Here is a 14,857-nt window from a genome sequence, read left to right as displayed (position 1 = left end):
TCCACACAGCAAAGAAAAACCCACAGCAGCGAGCCTCTGGCCAAAGGATTCGGGCTTGCACTACGGGGCTAAAAGTAGCAGTGTAGACATTCCCGCTCATGGGCTCCAAGACCCTCCAGAGCCCAGGCTCCAGCCCTTGTGTGAATGTCTACACTCTTCGTTTTAGCCCCGTAGCCCTGCGAGCCAAGGCAATGGATCCAGGCTCTGAGACTTGTGCTGTGGGGTTTTCCTTGGAGCACAGACACCCGACAGGTGCCAGGGAGAAAGGCCTCATTATTAGGCTATTGTTTCTCTGTGGAAATATTTGATTAAACAAAAATTTCCATTCTGGTCAAAATCCCACCCTCCCTTTACAAAAATCTGACATCAGAAAAGAGACTCAATGTTTGACAACAGCTTTCAGCACAAGTTCGCGGTTTCAGAAAAGGGAAACTCTTTCCCAAGACACCCAATTTTTTTGCCTTAAACCATCAAAACTGATTTTGAAAAACCACAAAAATTCCAGTTTCTCGGGGGAGGGGGGGGAGGGGCGGGGAGGAGAAACTGATTTTTTCTTCCCCCTGGGAAATTTCAAAAGAAAAAACTAAAAGGGTTTGAGATTTCCTACAAAAGCAAACAGCATCTTCAACCCTCTCTCATGGCTACACCTGGAGTTGGCTCTGAATACCGGGCTGCCCCGCGTGCTTGGCTTCGGTCTAGGCTACAGGAACACCACTGTGGAACTGGGCTGGGTCGAGGCAGTTTCTCACAGGAGGTTGTGTTGTGGTATATGCAGGGAATGGAGAAAGCCCATGTTCTAAGCATGTTTGGAGCCTGGCGGCGACCCAGGCTGGAGCCTGGTGCTGACATGGGTTTTTCTGTGCACACAGACAGGATTGAGCGTGGCTAGACCACGCCTTGCCCGCAGCACTGGATACACCATGGGTACATTTGTCCCATGGTACGGACAGGGCTTCCACTGACTCCAGCATGTGCAGAACTCCCATCAGGGCTGTTGGGCCTAGCAGCTGGTGGTGGACATCATGCTCTCCGCAGCCGTCCCTTCCACAAATAAACCATCCAGCACCGATGGAGACCCTGGTGGACCAACATATAAGGGGCTTCCTAAATCCTGGCCCCGACCTTGCAGACCGTGCAGCGGAAGAGGGCTGATTCTTGGCCTCTGCTGGTCCAAGCCAAGCCACAGCCATGTCCGTTAGCCTGACGCCCATGGGCCTACGGCAGCCTATCGCACCAGCCCCATGAGTGCTCAGGCACCTGCTAAACTGGGCCTTATACAGCCATCATCAGCAAACAAGCAGAGAAAGCAGCCAGACTGCAACAGCTGCTCTGTGACGTTTCTGTAGGGAGGGGGCGAGCTCTGGGGGCTAAGAGCAGGGAGCCAGCTCGGCCCTGACTCCCTGCGTGACCCACAACACAACGTTTCAGCCCAATAGTTGGAGCTTAGAAAGCAAGAGGACCCTGCAAACCTGCCTCCTGCACCCCTTATGCTTAAACTGCCTAGAGGAAGAGTCCAGCCAGCCAGCCTCCTGCTCACGCCCAGTCCCCACCCCAACTATCAACCAGCCCCCAGAGAACCCCCTTTTCCTTACAGCACACAATGCCCTGGGGTGATCTCCCCCGCTCCCCTTCCCGTGAGACCAACTCCCCATATACAGACCCCCTGCACCTCACCCCCGCCCGCAGGCCCCCTCCCCCGGCACCTTGGTCTCCTCCAGCTGCATGATGGTGGCCTGGCAGTCGGCGATGCTGTCGGTGATGTAGTCAATGTTGGCTGTCAGCACCTAGATCTCCTCGTTCAGCTCCTGCAGGCCCTTCTGCTCCTCCGGGCTCTCCGCCTGCAGCTTTCCCCTCTTCCCCTGCAGCGCCTCCTGCAGCAGCGCCAGCTCCTCGCGTTTCTGGGGGGCGGGTGGGAAGGAAACGCCTCAGCCGGCGCTGTCCAGGTGCCAGCAGCCTCCCAGCACTCCTGGCCCTCGGTCATGCTCAGACCACCCAATCCCCACCAGGGCACTGCCCCCCACACCTCACCTTGATCAGCCGCTCCATATCCGCCTCCAGGTTGACGATGGTCATCTTCTGCATGACAACGTCAAAGATGCGCCGCTCCAGCGACTGCCACTTGAGCCGGGCCGCCTTGCTGAAGGTCTGGCTCATCCCCTTCTTTGGGAACTTCTTCCTGCAGTGGGATGGGACATGGTCGGGGGCTTCCACCAGGCGGGCGCTCGGCCATCACACCCACTAGTGCTCAGGACAGAGGGGCATTTACACATCAGGTCTCCAGCCAATGTGGAGAGTCTCACGTGTCAAACCACATGGCAGAGTCGCCCACGATGATAGAGCGATCGTTTCCCGTGTTCCCACAGAACTCCGCTCCCATCTAATACCCAGGAGCCCGGGGCCTGAGGCCCAAGCAGGGAACGAGGCGGCGGGGGACACAGATTCGGAAGCACTGGTCTGACCTGACGGGCCGAGCCCCATTCACGGAGGGCGAAGGGTCTCCCAGGAAGTGGTCGATTTTCAGGTTCCACTGGCGCATGATGCTGGAGACCGAGCGAGAGCCGGACTCCGGTTCCGAGGAGGTGGTGCTGGCGGACACCTCCGCACCTGAATCCAGCATGGCTGGCTTCTGACTCGGCCTCCCAGAGACCCGGTCCGACATGGGCTTGGCCAGGCGGCGCAGAGCAGAGACCTGGGTGAGAGCAGTGCCTGAGGGCTGGGCCTCCTGGGAACACCCACAGGGGGCATCGCCCCCCAGCCGCAGAGCGACTCCAACGCTTCTCAGGTGGCAAAGTGAGCCCGGGAGCAGCTGAGCACCTTTCAAGAGAGCTGAGCCTATCTGGGCTGGGTGAAGGTCCGGTACCCGTGGATAGCAGTTTCCCCAGAATGCATCAGGAGGGGCTGGGATCGAAGCACCGCACCATCCCGCGAGCTGTACGGGTGCTGGGGCAGGAGGCAGCCTGGACGAGTCACGTGACCAACTCAGCTGCCAGGACCCAGCTCCAGGAAGGAGGGAGGGGGACACAGCCTGTTGTGCACAGTCGCACATGGCATGCAGAGAATTCCTCCTTCCTGACCCCAGAAGATCAGCTGCCCCCGGAGGCAGGCGTTTCTTCCCTCGCAATCACTGTCATCTCCTGCCTGGTTACTCCTGGCCATAAAACCACCAGGCTCTGTGGGAAATCCACCCCACCCAGGGCCAGCACCTTGGGAACAACCCAGCATTGGCGGAGCACGACCCACTGGGACAGCGGAGGGGACTATTCCGTTTGGAGAGGCCCCAGGGCCCTGCCCTGCCAACGGCCCGATCCAGGAGCCAGGCCTCAGCGCCCACCCAGTCACGGCCCCGTGAGCAGCTCTCCAGACCCCCGCAGGTGCAGGGGCTGGCACTCACCTCCTGGGTTTTCCTTCGCAGCATGATTTCCTGCTCCCGCTTCTGAGACACCAGCGCCCGGATCTGAAACTGCGCGGGAGAGAAGCCGAGCCTCAGTCGACTCCTGAGCGGGCGTGAGCCGCTAAAGAGGAACCCAGGGTCTGGGGTAGAACCCATGGCAGCAATGGAGGCCAGCACGTGGGATGTTCTCAGTGCAGGCCATGGGCCAGATTTTGATCTCACCAGCAGCGGTGTAAAACCTGGATTTATTCTGCTGTAACCGATGGCAGCACTGTGGCATTTGTACCTGCCCTGAGCAGCAACCAGAGATGCAGGAGGAAGCAATCACCTCCTCTGACCTGGGGAAGGCGGAACCTGCCACTCCACCAGGTGCTGATCTCAAGGGATGGACAGACAGATGGACATGTGGTTGGGAGAGGGGACGTGCTGCGCCTTCAGCAGGGGGAGGAGTCCCCAGACAGACAGTGGGGTGGCTGGTTTCTGCACAGGGTGCCCAGCACACAGCTCCCCAACCAGGCAGGGTTTTACGCTGTTCTATGCTGCCGGCCCCATTCCTGGCTTCACAGGACCTGCAGGCCTTGGCCGGCCAGTGGCCCAACACGGGCTCTGAAAGGAGCGGGCCTGGGTGCCAAGCCGGGCACTGATCCCAGCGGCCGGGCACCCGGGAGAGCTCTAACACACTGTCGAGCAGAGGTAGGGCAGGATTGAACGTGGAATGTTCTTGATGCAGGTGACGGTTGGATTCACATCGCAGCAGCAGCAGTGTAAATCTGGAGCGACTCCGCTAATGTCAATGCAGTTACTCCAGATTTACAACGAGCGTAATAGAGAGTGGAATCTGGTCCTCTGTTGGTGCAGCGCTTGCTCCAGATTTCCCATCACCTTGCTCAGCCATCCCTGCAGCTCAGCCACAGCTTTGCAGGGCTCCCCTGCTGCCCCATATCCCGAATGGCCCCACTCCCTGTCTCAGCCCTGCCCCGTCACAGGGGCTCCCCTGCCCCTGCCCCACCCTGCGTCAGGGGCTCTGGGTGCAGGCTGGCTCACCCAGGTAACTGCTCACCTGTGCACAGGGGAGGGGACCTGACACATCATGCATCAGCGAGGGCTCTCCAGCACCCTCCCCATCTGGTCCCGAGGAGCCTGGCTTGGGGCATCTCCCCAGGAAAGGCCCAGACCCCTTGGAGAACCCGCACTGCCCGCTGCACCCTGGCCAGCTGGTGTGGGAGCTCAGAGCCGAGTGAGGGGCACAGGCCCCAGCCAGAGTTGCCCTCTCTGCAGAGCCCTGGCGAGGAGCTGGGTTCTCACCTCCTGCCTGCGCTGCTCCTTCTTCAGCTGGGCGATCTCCCGATTCCGCTTGGTCTCCACCAGCCGCCTCCGCTGCTGCTCCTTCCGCGTCTGCTTCATCAGTGCCACCTGCGGGCCCTCCGACAGCCACACCCAGCATAAGGAGTGTGCACAAGGGGCTGTGCCCATCCACCGTCCCTCCCCAGTTTGAAGAGCTAGCACAAGCGGGCCATGCCCCTCCAGCCCCCTCCTCCTCTGCCCAGCCAGGTACCTTCGCCTTCTTCATCTCTGCCACCTCAGCCTGCAGCTTCTTGAGCTCCCGCTCATAGCGCGACTGGTTCTTGAGCAGGCGAGCGTGTTCCTTCTGGGCTGCCTGCAGCTTCTGCAGGTCCCGATTCATCTCCTTCAGCCGCTTCTCGTAGTCTGCCTTGATCTTATTGGCCTTCTCCTCCGTGTAGCATTCCATGGTGCCTGAAGGGGGTGGCGCAGAGCCGCTCAGAGTGTCAGGCTAGGCCGAGCCCATCACGCTCCATCCCATCCAGCTGCCTCCTGGACCCACCAGGCCCCCAGGGAAAGCACCCTCAGTGGGGGGCACTTTAGATTAACTCTTGGCCTCCAGGGACAGGCCTGCCTGGTCCAGCAGCTCAAGAGATGTTCAATGGCCGAGTAGCCCAGACCAGTCATTGCCTGCAAGCCAGAACCATGGGCCTATTTTACACCAATAACCCCGTCAGCAGAGCAGTGCCAGGCATGTGCCAGGGACAGCACCGCTCCAGGGACTGGGTGCACACTGTTCTCCTCCAGGCAGCCATTGCTGTTCAGCCCAGAGGGGGATGCTGCTGAAATGAGTTTGGTGGGACTCAGCTGGGGGCAGGTGTCTCAATCACTAAAGTCTCAGTTATAGCATCAGCTGCCCCACTCGGGGAAGATGCCCAGGACTGAAAAGCCCTGGAGATGGAGTTCTCTGCATGGGCAGGCTACGCTGCTGCTCCTGCATTGGAGAGCCACAGTTTCCTCGCTGGGAGGAAGTCGGGAGCAGCTGGGAGCTTGGCCGCAGATGCCAGGTGGCTTTGCCTCTTTGCCTGGCCCTGTCTCTCTGACGCGTGTCAGAGCTTGGAGCTCCTCCGAGGGAAGGGACTTTCCCTGGGCCCTACACCCACTGTCTCCCCACAGCCAGCGGGCTGCACAGTTGGGAGGTCACGGGGTCACCAGGCCCAGCCCTGATCAAGAGGCGGTGTTGGTGTCACTAGGCATAGCTACCAGGTAACTCGGGAGAGTGGAAGGCCAAAAGTGCCGATGAAGCTCTTCTGCTCTGGGCCTACCTGAACCACAGTGACTCCATCTTGTGAACTCTCACCTACTTCTGTGCTAACTACTTACATGCTGAAGCAGAAATGTAAGGGTCAGCTTTTCTAGCAGCTGTAGACTAGCTGTAGTTTTGTTCAAACTAGCAAAACTTGTAGTGATAATGCGGGGGAAAAGGGGGAGGGAAAGACGGGGGAAAACTGCTGTAAACAGGCCTTGCAAGGCCAAGAGATAAGCAGGCGAAGGGAAAGTTTCTAACATGCACACTGTGTACCTGCTGTAATTGTTGTCTGGAAGGGAGGGGTAAGGGTGAAATAGACAAAGGCTTGCACAGAAACTGCTTGGAATATAAAAGGGAAAATTTGTTTGTATTTGTTGCACTTGATTTGAGACATGCTGGTCTCCTAGTGCCATTTCAGAGCTCTGAAATAAACTTGGCTTGCTTTCTCCCCTCGGTGTCTTTATTGGTGCCAAGCACACCGGGCGACGAACCCCTGTTTGCCATCTCGGGGCCTTTTTAGGCAGGCAACAGCGGGACAAGTGGCACACAGCTGAGGAGAAAGCTCGATCCCAGGAGCTGGGAAGCCAGACACTGAGCAGCCAGCGGGAATCTCTGGGGACCGCAAGAGGGACATGGAATGCAGGGGGCAGCAGCCCAGTTTGGGCCTCATTGGGCGCCGGGAGAACCCCAGGGTTTCTCCTGCCAGCGCTGGCTCAGAGGACCCGTGCGATGGGATGAGCAGGGGGGTGGAGGGGGCACTGCCCGTACTGAGGTTCTGCAGCACCCGGTCCCTCTCCAGCTGGGTGTCGCGGATCTTGTTCTGCAGCAGGATCAGCTTCTCCTCGTACTGGTGCTTGAGGGTCTGCAGGCGCCGCTGGCTGTTATCCAGCTCGTCAATCAGCTTCTGCTTGATCTCGATCTCACAGGTCAGGTCGGCCAGATCAGCCTGGAAATTCACCACTAGAGGTGGGGGGAGAGTCAGGCAGCCAGGCAGCCCCGGGGAGGTCAGGAGGAGAGAGCCAGGCAGCCCTGGGCCGGCCTGGAGAGGGGAGGGGCAGTGCCTGGCTCACGGGTCCCCTATGGACTCTGGCATTGCAGAGGAAAGGAGGCAGATGAGGCAGGACTCAGAGGGGATGGCATCTCGCTCCTGCGGTCTTAGCCTTGCCTGGGTAGCTGAAGGCGAATGCGGGGGGCTGAGGAGGAAGGGACAGAGCTTGGCAGCCAGGCCTGTGCCACTGAGCACCAGCTGAGCCGGACCACCTTAGCACCCTGACTGGCACCTCGTGCACCTCCAGCCAAGACCTGCCCAGCTCACCCTACAGGCCCACTACAGCCGCCTACCGCCTCCCCAAAAGGGGCACAGCCCTGAGTCACTGTAGATATCCCCGGCCCCAGCCTGAGCACAGAGCTGGGCGCCGTGCCCTCCAAGTTACCCTTCTCCTCCGCATCGGAGTCCGAGTCCACCAGGCTCTCGTCGCTGCCCGAATCCTCGTCCTCATCCTCACAGCCACTCTCCTCCCGCTCCTCCTCCTCCTGGGAAAGAAGCGCAGGGTTAGGGCAGAGATCAGGAGCCTTCGGCCCCTCTCCTATCGTCGCAGGGGCTCAGGCCTCTCCCCATCCGCCACCCCCAGATGTGGGTGAATTAAAGCGATTGCCTCGGAAACCAGTGCCAGGCAGAGGCAGGAGAGAGGACGTTTGACCCGGGGCCAGGGGCGGGGCTGATCCCTGTGTGCAAAGGGAGTGGGCCATGTCTGGGGAGTTCCCCCCACCCTCCCCGCTGAGATGGCAGCTGAAAATGAAGGACCTGATGAGAACCTCCGGGACGGCTGGGGCAGAGGGGACACGGTTCACGGGACAAAGCCCAGCTGCACGGAAAGGCCTGTGGCTAGTTGCCCTGCCCCACCTGTTGCCAGGGTGTCAGATGGCACAGGGCACTGCCAGGGGGCAGAGGGGACTGTCTTACGCGCCATCCTCGGCCATGCCCTGCCCCCACTCTCCACACCTAGGCGGGGCCAAACAGCAGCAGACTGGCTGCCCTGTGGGGGGGTGGTCATGGACCCTGCCCCTGCCCCCCAGATCCCCTGCGACTCCCACAGACAGGCTGGGCTTTGCCCCACCTCCCAGGGTGCGGCAGGACACAGCTGCCCCAAGCGCCGGCGAGGCACAGAGAAGGCCGCTGGCATTCTGGCTAGCAATCGGGCTCCCACCCCCCACTCCACGGGGGAAGCCTCCCCCACCTCCTCGTTCTCATCCGTCTCCTCCCAGTTCTCCTGCTGCAGCTTTGGCCTCTTCTTAAAGGCCTCCTTCTCCAGGCTGCCAGGAAGAGACGGGATGAACCCCGGTGACAGGGGAGCCCTGGCACACGGTCCCCTTAGACCATACATCCCCAACACCCTCCATCTCAGAGCCCTTCAGGAACCCAGCTTCACTGCCCTCCAGAGGGACGGGCCAGACAGTGTTACCAGATGGGGAGACTGAGGCACAAGGAGGGGAAGGGACTCACCCAAGGTCATGTGGCACGTCAGAGGCAGAGCTGAGAAAAGAACCCAGGAGTCCTGATTCTCTGCTGTATGGCTTTGGCTTCCCAATGATGGGGCAGGACAATGTCTGGACCAGCAGGGCTGATGGGGGCTGGAGGGTGCCAGGGCTGGAAGCCAAGGGAGAAGTGGGCATCCCAATAACTATGGTCCTGCCATAATAATGAAGAGCCAGGGGTGGGAGCACCCAGAACAGCCCCCGCCCTCTGTTCCCAGCAAGGAGTTGGCCATCACCTCTTCCTCCACTGCCTGGTCTCCTTCTTCAGCCGCTCCAGGTCCTGCTTGGCCCGCCGGAGGACTTCGGTGGCCTTTGCCTCCATGGAGACCACGGGGCTGCTGAGCGCCCCCAGGCCTGGGCCTGGAGATGAGCCCAGGGAGTACGGGGGCCTGGAGGAGACCCCCGACAGACTCCGGCGGAGCGACTCGTTCATGGCTTCGCTCTCCAAGAGCTTTGTCCTGGGGATCGGAGGGGCTTTTGGTTACGGAGATCTGCTGCCCTGGGCTGATGTCCAAACACCCCAGGGGAAAAGACACCCCCTCCCCCCAACCTCTAAGGAGGGGTGACCGGGAGAGTGTGTGTCTGGAACCTAAACTGCCCTCGCTCAGCTCGGACAAAGGGGCTCAGGGCTCTGCTCCCGGGGAGGGGTGCTGCAGAAGCACATCGCAGGGAAGGAAAGCTGGCATGGCCACCACTAACCATCTGCATGCCTCTCGCGGGAGCAAAGAGTCACAGCAGATGCCACTGCATGGATTTAGTGCCTTCACTTAGATGGCAATGCAGCCCAGGCCACGTCACAAAGGCCCCAGGGCTTCCCACCAGGTCTGAACGCTAACGGGAGAGAAGCAACCCTATGGCCGACAGCCAGTTCTCAACAGCCACGGTGATACGCTGACATGGCAGCCTAAGGGTTAATCTTCAGCAGCGGCTGCGCTAGACACGGTGGGGCACCTCTGTTTTCTAGCATTACGGACAGGGGTCTGGATCCTCAGCGGGAGGGGCGTAAATCGGCATTGCTCCAGGGACCCCAGTGGGACAACGCTGATTTTACACCAGCTGAGAATCTGGCCCAGAATGAGGGAGGGGATTCCTGTCTCCGGGGTTGTCAGTTTCTCCAGCACGAAATCCACATTTAGGAGCAGCACTAGCTATCAGACTGCATTTCAATGGACCCCTGGGAGGCATTTAAGTCTGGATCAGCCAAGGCTCCAGAGAAAGCTTGGGAGCACAAGGGCCGGACAGGACGCCCTACAGGATGGAGACATTTCCATCTTGAATGTGGGGCTTTTATTTATATTTCAGCAGCACCGAGAGAGACAGGATCAAGGCCCTGTTGTGCCAGGTGCTGCACACACCCGTGAGACGGGCGCTGCCCCAAAGCGCCGACAATCTCAATGGTCGCATCAGACCAAAGGCAAGAGAGAGGGGAAGTGACTTGCCCAAGGTCATTGGCAGAGTTGCGATGCCAGCCTACTATTTGAACCCAGTGCCCGCGGCACCAGTCACCCAGCCGGGAGCGGCAGAGCCAGAGAGGGAATCTGGGCCTCCAGAGCCCCAGGTCAGCAGCCCCCCCGCTAGCCCGCACTGCCTCTTTGCAGGTCCTCTCAAGCTGCACGCGATACGCGGCCCCCCAAGATGGGCAGAAGGAGAGAACGTGACCCACGCCCACCTGAGCTCCTTGATCTCCCGGATGTAGTTCGGGATCAGGGCGCCGATGGCCTCGTTGCCGTCACCTGGAGGGACAGAATTAGGATCATGCACTAGATCAGAAACACCTAGCAGCTGGTCTGCCACTCAGCTGCCCTTGGACCTGAGCTCTGGGGTGGCTGTAATTTTCGTGGGACCGATCCTCATGCCCCACCTCGCAGACACGTTCTCCGGAGGTGCCCATCCTCACCTGCCTTGGCCTCCTGGCTCATCAGGTGGGTGACCTGGCTGTTGATGGCATCAATGGCCTCCTGCATGGCCTTCACCCTCATGCACAAGGTGGCATTCTCCTTCTGGAGCATGGTGTTCTCCTGGAACAAGTCACTGTAGCCATCGACGCCGTCCTCCCCGATCACACGCTTGCCCTGCAGGGAGAGGAGAAAGGGAGATGCAGAGAGGGCAAAGCCACAGCGTCGGTCAGCCCTGGCCAAACCCAGCCGGCCACGTGCTCAATGGTGCCGCACTGAGGAAGATGGGTAGGGTAACCCTACGTCCCGTTTCGGCTGGGACAAGTCCCTTTTTTAAGCCATGTCCCGGGTGTCCAGACTTTTTTTTGGCAAAAGTGGGCATTTGTATCCAAGGGCAAACGGGACAAACACCCAGTTTTGTCAAGAAAGTGGGGTGCAGAGGAACGTGGGGGGGAGGCCGGGATCCAGCGGGGGGCAGGCAGGGCTCAGGTGAGCAGTGATGCTGGCCCCAGCCTTTGGGAAATAGTCGGCCTATCCCGTATGTGCTTTGCTGCTCGCCCCAGCCCTGCCTACCCTCTGCACAGGGAGGGGGGCTCGCGTGAGCGGCTCAGGCCAGCCCCACATTGGGGGAGGGACTCAGGCGAGTGGCTCGAGGCAGCCCCGTGGGGGGGGGAGGAGGAGGAGGCGGGGCTCAGGCCAGCCCCACGGGGTGTTCTGTTTTCCCTTTGGGAAATATGGTCACCTTAAAGATGGGTCACAGAAAGAGGAGCAGGGAAGAGGCAGAGACTCAAAAAATGGCAGGCGTGCCCGTGGGAAGGCCGTGCTCGGGGGACAGCAGAAACAGGGAGCAGCTGACATGCTGTAAGTGCCTTTTACTCAGGTAAGTTACTGATTTGAGCCCCATGATGGCAGGAGCTGAGCACCTCCCAGTTTAATGCATTTACCCTCATGCACCCCCAGGGGGCATGGCAGTGCTCTGACCCTGGCTGGGCAGATGGGGATTGAGGCCCTGAGGCTAAGGGAGTTGCCCAAGGTCACATGGGGAGTCTGTGGCAGAGCAAGGACTTGACCGCAGGGCTCCCAAGTCCCAGGCCAGTGCCATGACCACTGGGCCATCCTTCCTCTCGGGCTGGGGAGATACATGACTCAGCTCAATAGCAACCTCTGGCTGCCTAAGGGCTGGTGCTGATGGGAAACCAGTCCAGACAAGCTCAGCATGAAGCAGGATGTCTGATATGCCGCACAGGACAGGGATATAAAGCAGGAGGTGCCTTCCCAGCTCCCAAAGGTACCCTGAAGCCTTCTCCCTGTTCAGACATGACATACAGCCCTTGAACAGCCTACCTCGCCATAGTCCCTTGCATCCTACCCACAAACTACAGCACCACTGAAACACAGCCATCTCTGGGGTGGAGCCCAGTGCCACAGCGTACACCGCACCCAGGAGGGCATGGTGCTGGCCAAGGCCAGCAGAGGAGTAGCTGTACACACAGCATGGGGCCAGATCTGTGCAGGGGAGGCAGGAATACTTTCCCCATGCCATTCGAGGCTGTGTTGCTGCAGCTGGGATTTGAACCTGTGACAGCAAGGAGTCCAGGTCATACCCAGGCTTTGTACATGCAAGTAGGTCACCCTCTAGCAGCCAGTCCCAGCAACCACAACAGCCTGCAACAAACTCAGTTAGTGGAGTTACTCCATTAGCCCAAGCGGCAGGGGCCGGCGTGGAAGGTCCTGGGTTCGATCCTCGCTGGTGACCCGAGTGGGCCGTACACACACGAGGCTTCACCTGCTCAGCCGCCCCTTACCGCCTTGTACTCCATGAGCTCCATCTGGAGGCGGGCGATCTCGGCCCGCAGGGCGCTGATCTGCTGGCTGGTTTTGTCCTGGTTCACCACCACCTTGTTCTTGATGTTGCGAGCCCGGTTGGCGTACTTGAGCGTGTTTAAGGTCTCCATGAAGTCCCGGTCAGAGGGGCTGATGCAGGCGATCATGATGGTTTGGCTAGGGAGGACGGAGAGCCAATGGGGTCAGCAGGAGCTGCCATCAAACAATGCAGCACCTGGTCCACGTCAGATCAGCCAATTCCAACGCTGGCACATGGGTGCCTATTGGCAGCTCCAGCCACAACCCCCTTTGGCCTTTATTTACTTTATAAACGGGGTGTGGGCCCCTTCCACCCTGGGCCGGCACAGGCTGGGAGTGTGGCTCAGGCAACAGCAAAGAGAACCCTGGGTGGCCTCCCCTGCTCATTACAAAGTGGTGTTCAGGGAGTCGCCACCCCGGGCAGCCCATGGCAGGGCATTCGGGGCATCACTGAGACAGGAAGGGGGAGGGATTAGAGCAATCCCGTGCTGGGAAACTCAGCTGCCAAGTCCCAGATCACGAAGGGCTCAGAGGCATTTTGCAAGAGCTAATTCCACGAAAGCTGCCTAATTGCGTCTGGGGCCCGGGATCAAGAGAGCAGAGATAATTACCTTCGAAAAGTCACCATGGAGACTCCACCGGACCCTCAGCAACGCGCCACCCCAGGAAACCTACACGGCACTTCAGGTCCATCCCTGAGCCCGACCGGCCCTCCTGTTACTCAGAAATCCCCCACCCGCCTCAGGCGACACTCCCAGGGTGCAGACCCAGCGAGGGCACAGCTCTTCCATTCTGGGTCACACACACCCAGCTGAAGCTGACACCCCTTGGGTGATCCCACACCCTGGCTCAGGGTGCCTGTTACCTGTTCCCCGCAAGGGAGTCCTGGAGGAGCCGGGTCAGTTTGGAGTCTCGGTAGGGTACGTGCACCGCCTTCTTGCTCTGGTCTCCAAGGGCGCTTATGACGTTTTCCAACGCCAGCTGCCAACAAAAATGGGAAGGGACTGAGTTTTCCCCCCGTGCTGGGGAGGGCCCCTCCCTGTAGAAAACAAAGCTCAGGGTGATCGGAGCCACCTCTTTCCAGGGAGCGGGGGGGCTCTGGACCAATGCACTAGCAGCCAGTCAGTGCAGCTATACCAGCCAGCCAGTGTGCAGCCCCTCTCCTGCCTCCACGTTATTCCCGAGCCCCCAGACCCAGGAATCTACCCCTACTGGGGACAGTGCTGGGTAGCGCAGCTAGTGGTCCCATCCCTCACCACCGAGTCCACCGCGCGACCCCTAGTGGTGACCCATGGTGGCTCAGTCTGGGAGCTAGTGAACCAGGCAGGGTCTGTCTGTGTCCAGCAGCCCCTTTATATCCACTGCAGCCTGTCCCAGTCTCCTCCACCCGCTAAGAGCCTACCAGGCCGCAGTTGATGGAGATGCCCTCCTTGGTTCTCTCGCCCGTAGCTCCCGTCCGCTTCAGCCTCTCCGAGACAGCCAGGTCGACAAAGTGGAACTTGGCGGTGAGGGTCTCGTATTCGCTGGTGGCCTGGGATCCCTCTGGAAGGCCGGTCACCTGGCAAGCAGACACGCTGCAGCGTCAGTGCCTCCCGCAGGGGAACAGGGCTTTATCCCTCTGCTATGCTAGATCCCAACCCGCCCTCTCGCAGAGCATCCCGCTGTGGCTCTGCTGTCAACCAGCACGTGGCAGGGAGACGTAGGAACTAGCCTGACAGCGGCTCACGCCTGCCGTGCTGTGCGGCGAAGGGCGCTCCCCTGTCCCTCTCGCGCAGTCTCACCAGGTCGGGCTGGGCACAGACTCGCATTTGGCACAGGTGGATGGTGAAGATGGCGTGGGAGCGGGAGCTCTGGACATTCATCTGGGTGCTGGCGGTTGTGCGGGACAGAGCTCCCTGCTTCAAGCACTGGATCAGCTGCAACAACAAGGAAAGGGGTCAAAGAAATTTCCACCCCAGCCTGCTGGGAGGGGAGGAGATGCCAGAGTGGGGAGGGCACCCTAGCTCAATGTGCCATAGTCACCCTGGGATGGGGGCAGCCGAGCCCCTGCATGGCATGCAGGCTCTCCTGCCGAGCCATCCAGGCCCGGGTGCCAGGGCCCTGTGCTGGGAGATCCCTGCCCAGTGGCAACAGGGAACAAGGGAGCAGGCACTGTAGGGAGACCCCGGAACAGCCCCGCTCACGAGTCACCAGGAAAGCCAAACCCCAGGCCAGGGCAGAGGCTAACTCAGGGTCTGTGTGCTCGGAGAAGAAGGGATTGGGAACCCGCCCATTCACAGCCATGGCGAGTAACGTGACACTCTACAGACCGAGGCCCTGGTGTGCTAGGTGCTGTACAAACGCTGAGAGACCACCCCAGCCCCAGCCCCACGCAGCTGACAGAAAAGGGACTTGCAAAGGTTACGCCGCAGCAAGTGGCCCTGTGGGTAACAACCCAGCTCTCCCAGGGCCCAGCCCAGAGTCCTAAGCACTGATCCACGCTGCCCCCCGTGCTCTCTGCTGCACACAAAGTGTCCAGGGGCAGCAGAGGAGGCATTTGACCTCCAGGTCCTGGGGGTCGTTTCTGCTATCCCCAGTGGCTGG

General features: G+C 60.1%; 1 protein-coding gene across 1 annotated transcript in view; it reads right to left on the bottom strand.

The window, feature by feature from the left end:
- Nucleotides 1-14,857, bottom strand: part of LOC101934981 (kinesin-like protein KIF21B) — a 107,243-nt gene that overhangs the window by 14,341 nt on the left and 78,045 nt on the right. The window contains 16 exon segments of the mRNA XM_065578804.1: nucleotides 1,704-1,898; nucleotides 2,029-2,176; nucleotides 2,460-2,689; nucleotides 3,392-3,460; nucleotides 4,697-4,804; nucleotides 4,947-5,146; nucleotides 6,750-6,941; nucleotides 7,415-7,514; nucleotides 8,219-8,294; nucleotides 8,753-8,974; nucleotides 10,186-10,249; nucleotides 10,414-10,588; nucleotides 12,217-12,412; nucleotides 13,140-13,255; nucleotides 13,677-13,832; nucleotides 14,056-14,190. Coding sequence (XP_065434876.1) covers nucleotides 1,704-1,898; nucleotides 2,029-2,176; nucleotides 2,460-2,689; nucleotides 3,392-3,460; nucleotides 4,697-4,804; nucleotides 4,947-5,146; nucleotides 6,750-6,941; nucleotides 7,415-7,514; nucleotides 8,219-8,294; nucleotides 8,753-8,974; nucleotides 10,186-10,249; nucleotides 10,414-10,588; nucleotides 12,217-12,412; nucleotides 13,140-13,255; nucleotides 13,677-13,832; nucleotides 14,056-14,190 — 2,382 coding nt within the window.

Source organism: Chrysemys picta, unplaced genomic scaffold, assembly GCF_011386835.1.
Source record: "Chrysemys picta bellii isolate R12L10 unplaced genomic scaffold, ASM1138683v2 scaf3, whole genome shotgun sequence".
Lineage (NCBI taxonomy): Eukaryota > Metazoa > Chordata > Testudines > Emydidae > Chrysemys > Chrysemys picta.
Note: the sequence above shows the minus strand (reverse complement) of the source record. Positions and strands in the feature narration are given on the sequence as shown.